This window comes from Pristis pectinata, chromosome 28 (assembly GCF_009764475.1).
Source record: "Pristis pectinata isolate sPriPec2 chromosome 28, sPriPec2.1.pri, whole genome shotgun sequence".
NCBI lineage: Eukaryota > Metazoa > Chordata > Chondrichthyes > Rhinopristiformes > Pristidae > Pristis > Pristis pectinata.
Window position 1 is genome coordinate 22,520,628 of NC_067432.1, and position 13,564 is coordinate 22,534,191.

At 39.4% G+C, this 13,564-nt stretch overlaps 1 protein-coding gene across 1 annotated transcript in view; it reads right to left on the reverse strand.

The window, feature by feature from the left end:
- saxo2 (stabilizer of axonemal microtubules 2) overlaps nt 1-13,564 on the reverse strand; it is a 39,347-nt gene that overhangs the window by 13,650 nt on the left and 12,133 nt on the right. The window contains exon 3 of the mRNA XM_052040287.1: nt 7,808-7,987. Coding sequence (XP_051896247.1) covers nt 7,808-7,987 — 180 coding nt within the window. The remainder of the gene's footprint in view (nt 1-7,807; nt 7,988-13,564) is intronic.

Genomic DNA, 13,564 nt, shown 5'->3' on the forward strand with positions numbered 1-13,564 from the left:
CAGTATGTTGGAACCACAGAGGGTTGGGCAGAAAATAATTAAGTAAAAACAAGATTCTTAAAATTAATTTTTGGTGATTTTCTAAACTAGAATATGCATGATGGAATAAAAAGTGATGAAGCTGACACCAAGGTTACATTGATATTTGAATTGTTATTATGAAATCAGAGGATGATGAGGTGAAATGATTCAAATACATGTAGAAAATACAGGGAGTTTTTTTAATCAAAAAAGAGTTGTACAAATTCCATGGTATGACACCGAATGATAGGTAATTTAAGGAGCTTTTTTCCTCTTACAACTATCAAGATGTCCTGCCAGGAGTGACAGGGAATGTATACAATGCTCATACATTTATAAACAGCCATATTCTAATAAATAGAAATGACAAACATATGAGATACAATGCCTTTCCCATTACTTGCATCATGAGAGGCAAGAGATCCAGTTTGCACAACATGTTTGCCCCAAGTGCACAATGTTGCTATACAAGAGGAGGGCATTTTAGTTTTAAAAATCAGGAAAATTTGGTGTCTGCCTAAAACTCCATATAGTTCTTCTGGTGTCCACAAGAGAGAAGCAATTGAGGAGAGAAGACAGACCAGAATCAAAAGTGCATTCTTGTGGTGGCAGACGATTTGCATCATCACTGTCACTCTAAGATAATCTCAACAGTTGGAAGTTAAACAAAACATATACCATCATTAAGAGAAAGTACTAGATTGATATGCTAATCATGTTCAAACATAAATTATATTATTTTGAATGCTTCAAAATAATCTTTTTCTGAACATACAGGATGTGTTATCATCAGGTGAAGAGATTGGCATCTGGAGCGAGTTAGCATTGAATTCAATGGAATCAAATTTTAGAAGGAGTAAACAAAATGTATACATATTAGGAATGTAATATAATAAACCAATGAAGAATTTCTGTTCTGATGTGTTTTTGCGGAACCAATGCCATTATTTTGATTTGTCAGGTGATTAACAGCATGGTCCTTAAAGTGATTAAAACAATGGACTCAGGCCAATATAGGCTCCCTCTCTGACTTTGAATTTCAACGCCACCTTCAGCATAAATCATGAAAGCCAAAACAAAGGTATTCAACATAAAGTTAAAAATGCTTTCAAGAACATTATCATACAATCCTTGTGAATTCAGCACCGGTCTTTCAAGTACCTTTGCCTGGCTGTTACTTCAGGGCTAGACCAAAAACAGTAACAGCTGCTCCCTGTTAGAAGGCAATAGATATCTGCAATATCTAGTTATCATTTCTGATTAGACTTGGCCTCTGACTGCACCGTGGCTCCATGGACATCAGCAGTCTGCTACGACCTGGCTGACAGGAAGCTGCAAAGGGCACTGGCATATTGGTAGTGGTGAAAGTACAAATACCAAGAAAGGCCACCAGATTCGTACTCCACAGACCCATCAATGCTCACCAAGGCAGAGGCATCAAAGAGGTTATAAGTTGCTGGAAGACAAATCACAAATGCATTGTCACAGCTTCAAATATCCTGTCAAGGGGGAAAAAATCAACTGGCAATCACTCAAGCTTGGCTCACTTTGTTTGGATAGCAACAGTTCCAAATTCTGCTGTAGCGCCAAGACTCTGGGTAGCCTCTGCTGGTGCTGCAATAAAAACTGAAACCTCGGTCATCAAAAACTGCACAATGGTTGGTTCTGCACTTGCTGACATGGAGCTGGGCACTACTTCCATGACGGAAAGGATTGGCATCAAGCACCATACAAAGAACTCTGCAAGGTTGGAGCTGGACTCCTCCATGCTCTCTGACATCTTGGCAGCTTATCGCATAATGCACCAGACACTTCTGCATACATTCAACTTTGTCTGTAGGGTGGCCTAGTGTAAGTCATCTTCTGAATCCTCCAGAGTAGAACTTATCCTCTTGGGAGTAGACACATATGTCACCTTTTCCCACTGTGGTGCACAGATGACAAGTGCCCCAAGTTCTGAAAAATGCCATGATCCAAGCTGGTAGATCAGAAAAACAAATGCAGTGATGCTCTGTCTACTACTTCCTGGCTCAACATAGTTTTTTTGTGATGTGGTCTATAAATCTGAAATGCAAAAAGCATACAGATATGGTTGTGGTAAGCTTTGGTGCTGGGTTAGAGTGGTTTTCTGAATCAACTGCATGTTATCCATCTGAAGAAATTGTGGGGATGTGAGGAAGTGGGGTGTAGGAGGGTGGATAGAATACGAACGTACAGTCAACCTCAAGGATTTCTGATCACCCTGGGGTCATTGGCTCTGTGACAGTTGAGCCCATAATTGCAAGCACCCTCTTCCCCAGTAAGCTTGGAAGGCCTGCCTATTTCAAGAAACCTTCTCCTGTAGAAGATTATTAGTGTGTTTCAGTGTGTGTGAACAAAGTGGCTGCTAAAGGTGAATAGTTTAGTATGTGAGAGAGAGTGAATATGTGAGTGTATGATTATGCATGTAGGAGAGGATAGGAAATTGTGCATGCAAACTGGATTTGTTTCTTTCGATATTTGACCACACAAATGTAGTCATTAAATTTACTTTAATGCTGTGACCAGTAATGACACTGTTATTCCTTGGTATTGGTATTGGTATTGGTTTATTATTGTCACTTGTACTGAGGTACAATCAAAAACTTGTCCTGCATATCGATCGTACAGGTCAGTTCATTACACAGTGCAGTTACATTGAGTTATTACAGAGTGCATTGATGTAGTACAGGTAAAAATAGTAACAGTACAGAGTAAAGTGTCACAGCTACAGAGAAAGTGCAGTGCAATAAGGTGCAAGGTCACAACAAGGTAGATCGTGAAGTCATAGTCCATCTCATTGTATAAGGGAACTGTTCAATAGTCTTATCACAGTGGGGTAGAAGCTGTCCTTAAATCTGGTGATATGTGCCCTCAGGCTCCTGTATCTTCTACTCGATGGAAGAGGAGAGAAGAGAGAATGTCCCGGGTGGGTGGGGTCTTTGATTATGCTGGCTGCTTTGCCAAGACAACAAGGAGTAAAGACAAGAGTCCAAGGAGGGGAGACTGGTGTCTGTAATGTGCTGGGCTGTGTCCACAACTCTCTGCAGTTTCTTGCGGTCCTGGACAGAGCAGTTGCCGTACCAAGCCGTGATACATCCAGATAGGATGCTTTCTATGGTGCATCAGTAAAAGTTGGTGAGAATCAAAGGGGACAATCCAAATTTCTTTAGCCTGCTGAGGAAGTAGAGGCACTGGTGAGCTTTCTTGGCCGTGGCATCTACATGATTTGACCAGGACAGGCTGTTGGTGATGTTCACTTCCAGAAACTTGAAGGTCTCAACCCTCCTGACCTCAGCACCTACTCTTGCATTTCCATTTCATCTTAGCCCAGGTGGGAAACTTCCTGAACCCTTGGATTCCAAATCATCCTTGCGTTTATATTTCAGGTTTATCAAGATTAGCAGTTGTGAATCTTGGAGTCCACTCCCATATCTGTGGAGCTGTTCATCTCCACTGTGGATTGAATTGCATCTGTGGTTGGATTCTACAGTCATCACCCACAGTATGTAAAAGATGATATTCTTTAGTGCTGGTTGATTATAAACGAGGATCTAATACTCATGGAATCACTTGCACTTAACACAGACTATGCAGAAAATAAATGTAATTCATGTTTTAAATACACACGTATTCTTGAAGAAGGCATGGACATGAAAACAACATACCTGTGGCACTGGGACAAAAGGCACAAGACCCCTATGCTGCATCAGTTCAGCACATTTTTACTGGCTTATAAATTTCTAGCCATGCTCTCTGATGAAGAATTTGTACTATTCACCCTTCACTGCCTCATCAATATTCCAAACTCTTGACACATGTTAGGCCTTCTGACAATACATGTAACCTGAAGTATTTTCTCTGAGTTGATTGCATAGTTGTAAAATGCTGCACACACTATTAAAAGTCATTTAAACCTTAACCATTTACAAATAAAGTGTGCCTGTTTCTCACAGTTCCTGCTGATGTTCACCATTCAAGAAAGACTATGAAAACTCCAAACAGATTAAATCTGGGTGGATTACCTGCACCCTTTGCCATTTGGCATTCTTATAATTAAGTTATACTTTCTATAGGAGTGAACAGAGGAGAAATTGTGATACAGATTTGAATTTCTACATTATTCAGCCAAAAATGAACCCCAATAATTTAAAACCAGTGAGGAAAGCCAAACAGAAATAACAAAACAGTGCTCTACATATACCATCTATAAATACCCAAAGCAGTTTTTATCAAGCCATTCTTATGCAAAGGAAATCCTGTTATCCAGGGACAATTTCTGACCTGTATACAAAACTAATTATTGTGAATTAATATCACAATACAAGGACTTGATCATATGACCATAAAACATAGGAGCAGAATTAGGGCATTCAGTCCATCAAGTCTGCTCTGCATTTGATCGTGGCTGATTTATTTTTCCTTCTCAACCCCATTCTCCTGCTTTCTCCCCGTAACCTTTGATGCCCTCACTGATCAAGAACCTGTCAACCTCCGCTTTATATATACCCAATGATTTGGCCTCCACAGCCGTCTGTGGAAATGTATTCCACAGATTCACCACCCTCTAGCGAAAGAAATTCCTCCTCATCTTAGTTCTAAAGGAGCATCCTTTTATTCTGAGGCTGTGCCCTCTGGACCTAGACTCTCCCACTACTAGAAACATCCTCTCCACGTCCACTCTATTCAGGCCTTTCAATATTCAGTAGGTTTCAATGATATCCCCCCCCATCATTCTAAACTCCTCATATGTTAACCCTTTCATACCTGGGATCATAAACCTCCTCTGGACCCTCTCCGACGCCAGCACATCCTTCCTTAGATATGGAGCCCAAAACTGCTCACAATACTCCAAATATGGTCTGACCAACACCTTATAAAGCCTTAGCATTACATCCTTGACTTATATTCTAGTCCTCTCAAAATGAATGCTAACATTGCGTTTGCCTTCCTTACTACTGACTCAACCTGCAAGTTAACCTTGTGAATCCTGCAATAGGACCCCCAAGTTCCTTTGCATCTCTGACTTCTGAATTCTCTCCTTGTTTAGAACATAGTCTATGCCTTTATTCCTTCTAGCAAAGTGCATGACCATACACTTGTCTAAGCTGAATTCCATCTGCCACTTCTTGGCCCAATCTCCCAACCTGTTCAAGTCCATCTGCAGACTCCCTGCTTTCTCAACACTACATGCCCCTGCACCTATCTTTGTATCATCCACAAACTTGGCCACAAAGCCATCAATCCTGTCATCCAGATCAATAATATAAAGCATGAAAAGTAGCAGACCCAACACCGACCCCTGAGAAACACCACTAGTCATCGACAGCCAACCAGAAAAGACCCCCATTATTCCCACTCTTTGCCTTCTTCCAGTCAACCAATCTTCTATCCATGGTAGTACCTTTCCTGTAATACTATGGGCTCCTATCTTGTTCAGCAGCCTCATGTGCGGCACTTTGTCAAAGGCCTTCTGAAACTTCAAGTAAATAACATCCACTGACTCTCCTTTATCTATCCTGCCTGTTATTTCCTCAAAGAATTCTAACAGATTTGTCAGGCAAGATTTCCCCTTAAGGAAACCTTGCTGACTTTGGCCTATATTATCATGTGCTTCCAAGTACCCAGAAACCTCATCCTTAATAATGGACTATAAAATCTTACCAACCACTAGGTCAGGCTCACCGGTCTATAATTTGCTGTCCTTTGTCTCCCTCCCTTCTTAAAGAGTGGAGTGACTTTTGTTATTTTCCAGTCTTCTGGAACCATTCCTGACTCCATAGATTCTTGAAAGATCACTACTAATGCCTCCACAATCTCTTTAACTACCTCTTTCAGAACCCTGGGGTGTAGTCCATTCAGCCCAGGCCACTTACCTACCTTCAGACCTTTCAGCTTCCCAAGCATCTTCTCCTTATTAATAGAGACTACACTCACTCCTGCCCCCCTGACTCTCAAATTTCTGGCATGATGCTGGTGCTTTCCACAGTGAAGACTGACCCAAAATACTTATTCAGTTCTTCCACCATTTCTTTGTTCCCCATAACTACTCCAGCATCATTTTCCAGCAGTCCAATATCCACTCTTGCCTCTCTTTTACTCTTTATATATCTGAAAAAACTTTTGGTATCCTCTTTTATATTATTAGCTAGCTTACATTCGTATTTCATCTTTTTTCCCCTTATTGCTTTTTCAGTTGCCTTCTGTTGGTTTTTAAAAGCTTCCCAATCCTCTAGCTTCCTGCTAATTTTTTCAAAATTGTATGCTGTCTCTTTTGCTTTTATGCTGTCTTTGACTTCCCTTGTTAGCTACAGTTGTATCATCCTCCTTTTAGAACGCTTCTTCTTTGGGATGAAATGATCCTGCATCTTCTGAATTACTCCCAGGAACTCCTGCCATTGCTGCTCTACCGTCATCCCTGCTAGGGTCCCCTTCCTATCAACTTTGGCCAGCTCTTCTCTCATGCCTCTCTAGTTACCTTCACTCAACTGTTACACTGATACATCCGATTTTAGTTTCTCTCCCTCAAACTGCAGGGTGAATTCTATCATATTATGATCACTGCCTCCTAAGGGCTCCTTTACCTTATGCTCCGTAATCAAATATGGTTCATTACATAACACCAAATCCAGAATTGCCTTTTCCCTAGTGGGCTCAACCACAAGCTGCTCTAAAATGCCATCTCGTAGGCAATCTACAAATTCCCTCTCTTGGGATCCAGTGCCAACCTGATTTTCCCAGTCTACCTGCATATTGAAGTCCCCATGGCCACCGTAACATTGCCTCTCTTACATGCCTTTTCTATCTCCTGTTTTAATTTGTACCCCATATCCTGGCTGCTATTCGGAGGCCTGTATATAACTTCCATCAGAGTCTTTTTATCTTTGCAGTTTCTTAACTCTACTCACAAGGATTCTACATCTTCTGATCCTTTGTCACTTCTTGCTAAAGATTTGATTTCATTTTTTACCGAGAGCTACCCCACCCCCTCTGCCCACATGCCTGTCTTTTTGATAGGATGTGTATCCATGGCTGTTTAGGTCCCAGCTGTGATCTTCTTTCAGCCACAACTCTGATGTCCACAACATCGTACTTGCCAATTTCTAACTGCGCTACAAGCTCATCTACCTCGTTTCGTGTACTGTGTGCATTCAAGTATAATACCTTCAGTCCTGTATTCACTACCCCTCTTCTCAAATTTGTTTCCATGTTGCCTGAAGTTAAATTCTCATCCCTTTTTAAACTTTCTGTCTTGTTTTTCATTCTGGAGACTTCAGTAACCTCTCTTGCACTCCCTTTTCCCTTTTACTTTATCCATACTTTTCCAATCTGTTGAACCCACCCTCCTACTATTTAGTTTAAAGCCCTATCCACAGCCCTAGTTATGCAAATTGCCAGGACCCTGGTCCCAGCATGGTTCAGGTGGAGCCTGTCCCATCAGAACAGCTCCCTCCTTCCCCAATACTTGTGCCAATGTCCCATGAATTCAAACCCACTTCTCCCACACCAATCTTTGAGCCATGCATTTAACTCTCTGGCCTTATTGACCCTGTGACCTTGTGACTTGATGGTTCTGTATGCATACATTACTATTATCATGCACTTATTTCATGTGACAAAGGACAAATTTCTATCTTGTGATACCATAAATATAGTCGCACAAATAGCAAGATCAATGAAATGTGTACTTGAAAATTAGCTAAACAATTGCATTTGTGCATCCGTATATGCCTTACAGATATCCAAACAATTGTCTTAAGACATTTACTTAAATGTTGAGTTGCCGTCCATTTTGTCACGATTACACAGATATTCCAGTTTTGGTTTAAAGCTGCTGGGAGGCTTGATATCTCCATGTGGAGGGTATTTCTCATGGTATTCAGTCAACAGACAAGGATCCAGTGCCTTGTCGAATAGTCTTGTTGGCAAATGTGGACAATGATGTCGTCTGTTAAATAAAAAGGAGATAATGTTTACTTATGAGTACAGTTTACTTTTGATAGTGATTGGGAGATAGCACAAAATAATTTAAAACAAATATATATATGTATATATTCTGTAATACTGCCACATAGTGGTGCAGAATACAGGCTTGAAATTTGGAAATTGATTAAAACAGAGAAATTATCAATTTAAATTAAATGGAACATTGCTTTTGATAAAAGAGCAAAGAAAAATGTAGGTAAATGTACATATGTTAACACCAACTATGGTTTCTAGCCACATACTGTTGATTTATATGACAAAGCTATCAGAGTGTGTTGTCTTAACAAGTTGTACATGATATTCCCAATTATATAGAAGTTAATGGAAATGAAAAAAAACAAAAACTGATCAGTATCAGGTTGTATTCAACAGTGCACAAATAATTTCTGCAAATTATCTCTTGAATGAGAACTTTTTGTTTATAGTGTAATGCTATACTTTGATTTAGTAAATATATGCAGTAAATCACATTCGGTAATCTGTAGGAATATGCTGTGTTCTATTTTTAAAACAGTCGTCTTTGTGGTTCCTCTAACTCGTAATGTAAACAGCTTTATAATGAGGTTAGACTGCTCAAACATTTGGGGTAAAATTTTAATGCACCATCCCTTGGTGTATGCTGGGACTGCAAGTTGCAAAATTGCATTCTCCTGAACAAAAAAAATGCAACATTGCCTGAAGAATTAACACACTAGAAACCTTACTCCTTTCAGGAACAACTGACCTTTATTGTGCCTTTAAAAACTATAAAACATCATACGGAACTGTTATCAAACAAAATATGATGTCACAAAAACATAAGAATGTAAGAAATAGAAACAAGGGTAGGAAAATTCATTCCTTAAATCTACTCCACCATTCAATAAGATCAAGGCTGACCTTTATTTAGCACCACTTTTCTGCACTAACCCCATATCCCTCGATCCCCTTAACATCTAAAATTCTATCAATTTTTGCTTTGAATATACTGGGTAAGCCTCCACAACCATCTTTGGTAGAGAATTCCAAAGATTCACTACCCTCTGAAGAAATTTCTTCTTATCTCAGTTCTGCATAGTCAACTCCTTATTTTGAGACTGTGACCCCTGATTCTATCACTCTTGTCAGGGGAAACAGCATCCCTGCATCTATACTGTCATGCCCTGCAAGAATTTTATATTTTTCAATTAGATCACCTCTCATTCTCATAGACTCAAGACAGGCCCTATCTGCTCAATCTCCCCTCCTTGGATAAACCCCCCCCCCCCATCCAGGAATTAATTTGGTGAACATTTGCTGCACTGCTTCATTGCAAGTGCATGCTTCTTTAGGTGGGAGACCAGACCTGCACGGAGCCCTAGATGAATGCAATAACATGTCTTTACTCTTGCAAGCAAATCCTCCTATAATAAAGGCCAACCTACTATTTTCCTTCTTAATTGCTTACTATACCTGCATGTTAACTTTCAGTAATTTGTGTACAGCGACACCAAGGTCCCTCTGAATACCACCACTTTTGATCTTTTTACCCAAGCTCTTGATCACTTGCCCTGATTTTTTTTTAAATCCAACTGTTGCAAATGGAACTACTGGTAATTATTCATTTATATGGCAGCAAGTCCAGCACTTCCAAGCATACGTGGTCAAGTGAGAAAGTCCTAAGTCTATTGGTTGGTGGTACATGTCTCAATATACTTGACTGCTGGCTCAACTATCTTGCTGAGATTCCCAGGCACTTAAGCTGTAGAATCAATTCTCAAATTCTGGCTCAGGATCTATGACAAGCAGAAGGCAAGATAATTTTTATTTAGTTATTTATGTTTTGTTTAATTTTCTTCATTACTTAAGTGCTATTGTTAATTGTATCTTCCAAAAATTACAATTTTAAAATTAATTCATTGGAAATTTAAGTTTCTGAATGTCTATGTCATTCATTTCGGAATTTCAGGGGCAGGGCTTCTTTTTTTTGTTATTGGAGTCCTGATGCTGCTCAGAGCCTCATTGCTGGTCTCTGGAATGTTGTGGGTAAGATAGGCTCTCCTCATCCAGAGAGGAAAATTTACTTTGCTGAAAGTGCTGTACAAATGCAAGTTATTCCCCTTAAGCCTTTGCAACCACTACAGTCTTTGATGAGATATGTGCTTATGCCTCTCCTTTTGCATTTGTTTCTTGGCTGCTTGGATCCAACTTCAATTCCCCCCCTTTACTGAAATTATTTGCAAAAAAAAAGCTATTTCCCTGGAGTGTACACAGAATCAGAATTAACAGTTAAAGCTGAGTTGTTAAATATTGAGATGCAAAGCCTTACATCCATGTAGAGAGGCACAAGCTTTGGTTCACAAGAGAGTGACTGTTTTAAGCAAATTGGCTTTATCTGTGACCTTCAGAGAAAAGTAGTGAGAAAATGAAAAGCAACAATTCAAACTAGCACATATGATTATACAGCCATGGAATCACATCTTTCAAGTATGAATTTTTGCATCTGGTATAAATCCATTCAGCCACAATCTTATTGAATGATGGAGAAGATTTATAGTTCCACAACCTATTCCTGGACCTTTTCTTTCCACCTCATAACCCTCAAGGAGGCATTACATCTGCAGACTTCAGAAATACACCTCCTGGGAGCTTCCTTTGTTACGCAAGGCAAAAAGACTGACTGAAAGAAGCTCATCTATTCTGTGTAAAACTGAGTGCAAATCATGCCAGTCCAAACTATAAAAACATGCCATGAACTAAAGGAGGAAGGCCAATATGAGCTCAAGTTAAAAGGTCTGCCAAGCTTCAGCCTGCTTGGAATCCACCAATGAAGCCAGCTATTGAATGTTTGCCATTTGACCAGTTGTTTTTCTGGTCAAAATAAGAGCTTTGATTTCCTTCTTTGGGGCTGTGTAATACTTCTTTGCTTGCTTCCATGTCTCCACTTCTATGCTATGATGCCTGATCCCCCACTGGAGTTGCAGTTTTCCAAACCTATATTGTATTCTAGGTTCAGACATCCCTTTTCAGATCCATGACTGAAGCAGCTATTCCATTGAGAATCACTGCCTTCATATCTCTCAAACACTTGTGGAAGAATCTCCATGCAAGTTTGGGCTTCTCAGTCAACACTTGTATTTACCATGCATAACTTCACAGAAGGATTGGGATTTGTGAGGATTATGCCCATGACAAGTCCTGTGTGAGAAAAATCGCTTCCCCACAATTTTGCAAGATGCTGCCATGGTTCAGTGAACAGCAACAATTCAGATTGTATTTTCAATCAGCCTGTGACTCCATCTCAACCACAAACCTTTGTCCCTGCTCACTTATCTCCAGGATGCAAATTCTTATTCCACATACTCCTTTTAGAATTGTATTTACAAGGAAATGAAATAATTTTATTTTCTGGGTATATAGACATAATTCTGACAAAATCCAAATTTAAAACTTTTATTTGACATTATTTTATTGCACATTCAGTTTATTAAGCTGGTAACAAATTTTTTATTTATAAAGCATGCAGGTATTTCAAATCTATATGCTGTTTACAAATTGTACAGATAGTAAAGTTCTTTAAACCTTATTTGATTATAGAAATCATTGATGCTTCTACAGTTCAGATGGAAAAAATAGATTTTTAGTTCTTTTAATTTATTCCTTTTTTAGGATGTAGGTGTCCCTGGTTGGGCAGCATCTATTCCATAGCATCAAAGGCCCTCAGGAAAGTGGTGGTAAGCCAGCTGCTTGAACTGCTGACATTAGTCTGTTGAAGGTACACATTGTTGTTGAGTTGGAGGTTTTAGGATTTAGATCCAGTAACAATGAAGAGCCAGCAAATATATTTCCAAACCAGGATGTAGTGCGACTTTAAGGAGAACCTTCAAATGGTGGTGATCCTGTGTACTCATTGCTCTTTTCTTTCTTGGTTGTAGGGGTTGCAGATTTGGGAGGTGCTCTTAGAATAACCTAGCAAGTAAATACACTGCAACTTTTAGATGCTATACACTACATCCACAGTGCCCTGCTGGTTTAGGGTGGTAGATAGGATATCAGTCAAATTATTTTGTTCTGGATGGTGTTGGGTTTCTTGAGCGTAGTTGGAGCTGCAAATGGAAAGTATTCCATTATATTCCTGACTTTTGCTTTGCAGAGGTTGGAAAGCCGATTAGAGTCTTCAGGGAGTCACTTGCCACAGGACACCCTGGCCTGCTCTTGTAGTTGCACTATTTATGTTGCTGGTTCAGATGCATTTCTGGCGAATGGTGACCACTAAAATTTTGGATGAATCTAAAGCAAAACTTGATTCTGTAATAATAGGGGTGGCTATGCTTCTGAGTGGAATAAAAATTATGGACAAAGTGTTCCTCCTCATCCATAAGTATTATGGTTTGTACTTCCTTTGGCCCTTTCATATTTCATCATTCTCTATGTCTCTCAATCTCTCAGTGTGATTTTACTGCCAATACTGAACCTCTAGTTCGTACCGCTTTTTTCATCCAAATAAGATACAGCATGCAATTTTTGGGTTTTAACAATTTTAGGAATTGGGCTTTTATGAACATTGATTGATTTTGTTTGAAAGAAATGCATAAAAAATTGTGGCAACCTTGAGAGGGTGGAGCTGAGTTTGGTGGACTAGGTGATAGTGGGCTAAGACATAGCAGGGGAAGGTTAGGCCCTGTACTGATGGTAGGAATTGGTGCTGGAGATGGTATGGAATCTGTGGCCACCTGAGCAAGGCTCGAGGCTGGCAGGCAACATTTTGTTTTGGGTCTTAGACAGTCTGTGGGGAGAGACTTAACATTAGGATCAGCCTCAGCCGAGATGTTTCTTCCCCACTTTAAAGTAGGTTGCAGACATATGATCCCACTTTACAAATAGCTAGTTGTCAAGATACTGGAGGACTCTTAGCACTCTTGAATCTTCTCACTGGCAGGAGATGGGAAAGAAAAGGAAATTAAACTGAACCTGTAAAGCGTTATCATTTTCTATTTTGCACATAAATAACAAAAGAGTTTTGTCTATTCATAGTTTCCAGGGAACACCCCCATAACAACCAAACTTTAAAGCAAGATACAAAATCTCTCCAGCACACCAAGTACCACTGATCTCTTTTAATTGGCAAATTATTTTCAAAAAGTCATAAGAAAAGGTATTTCCAAACTACAAGTCAGACTTTCCATTTTGGGTGATATCAGCAAATTGCATTCAAACTACAACAGTTTACTTACTAATTTTATTGCGCAATTTTCTGCTCAATTTCAGCTGATAGTCACAAATGTAAAATCTTCTGTAAACTGCACAATGGGGGAATACTTTATAACGCAATCTTTTTTTTCTTGTATCACTAAACATCACTTGACACTTTTAAGAGTGGTAATCTGCAAGACTACTGTTTATGAATAGAGTTAAAAGTAGGTTTATCAGGAAAAAAATAATCAGAGCGTCAAGTCCACTCTCTGAAAACAAACCAACTTAAATAAGCTGAAATTAATTTATAAAAAAAATTAAACAGAACCTACAAGTTCCTTTGATGTATTTTTTTTACAGTAGATATATTTAATACCTCAAAGCTTTG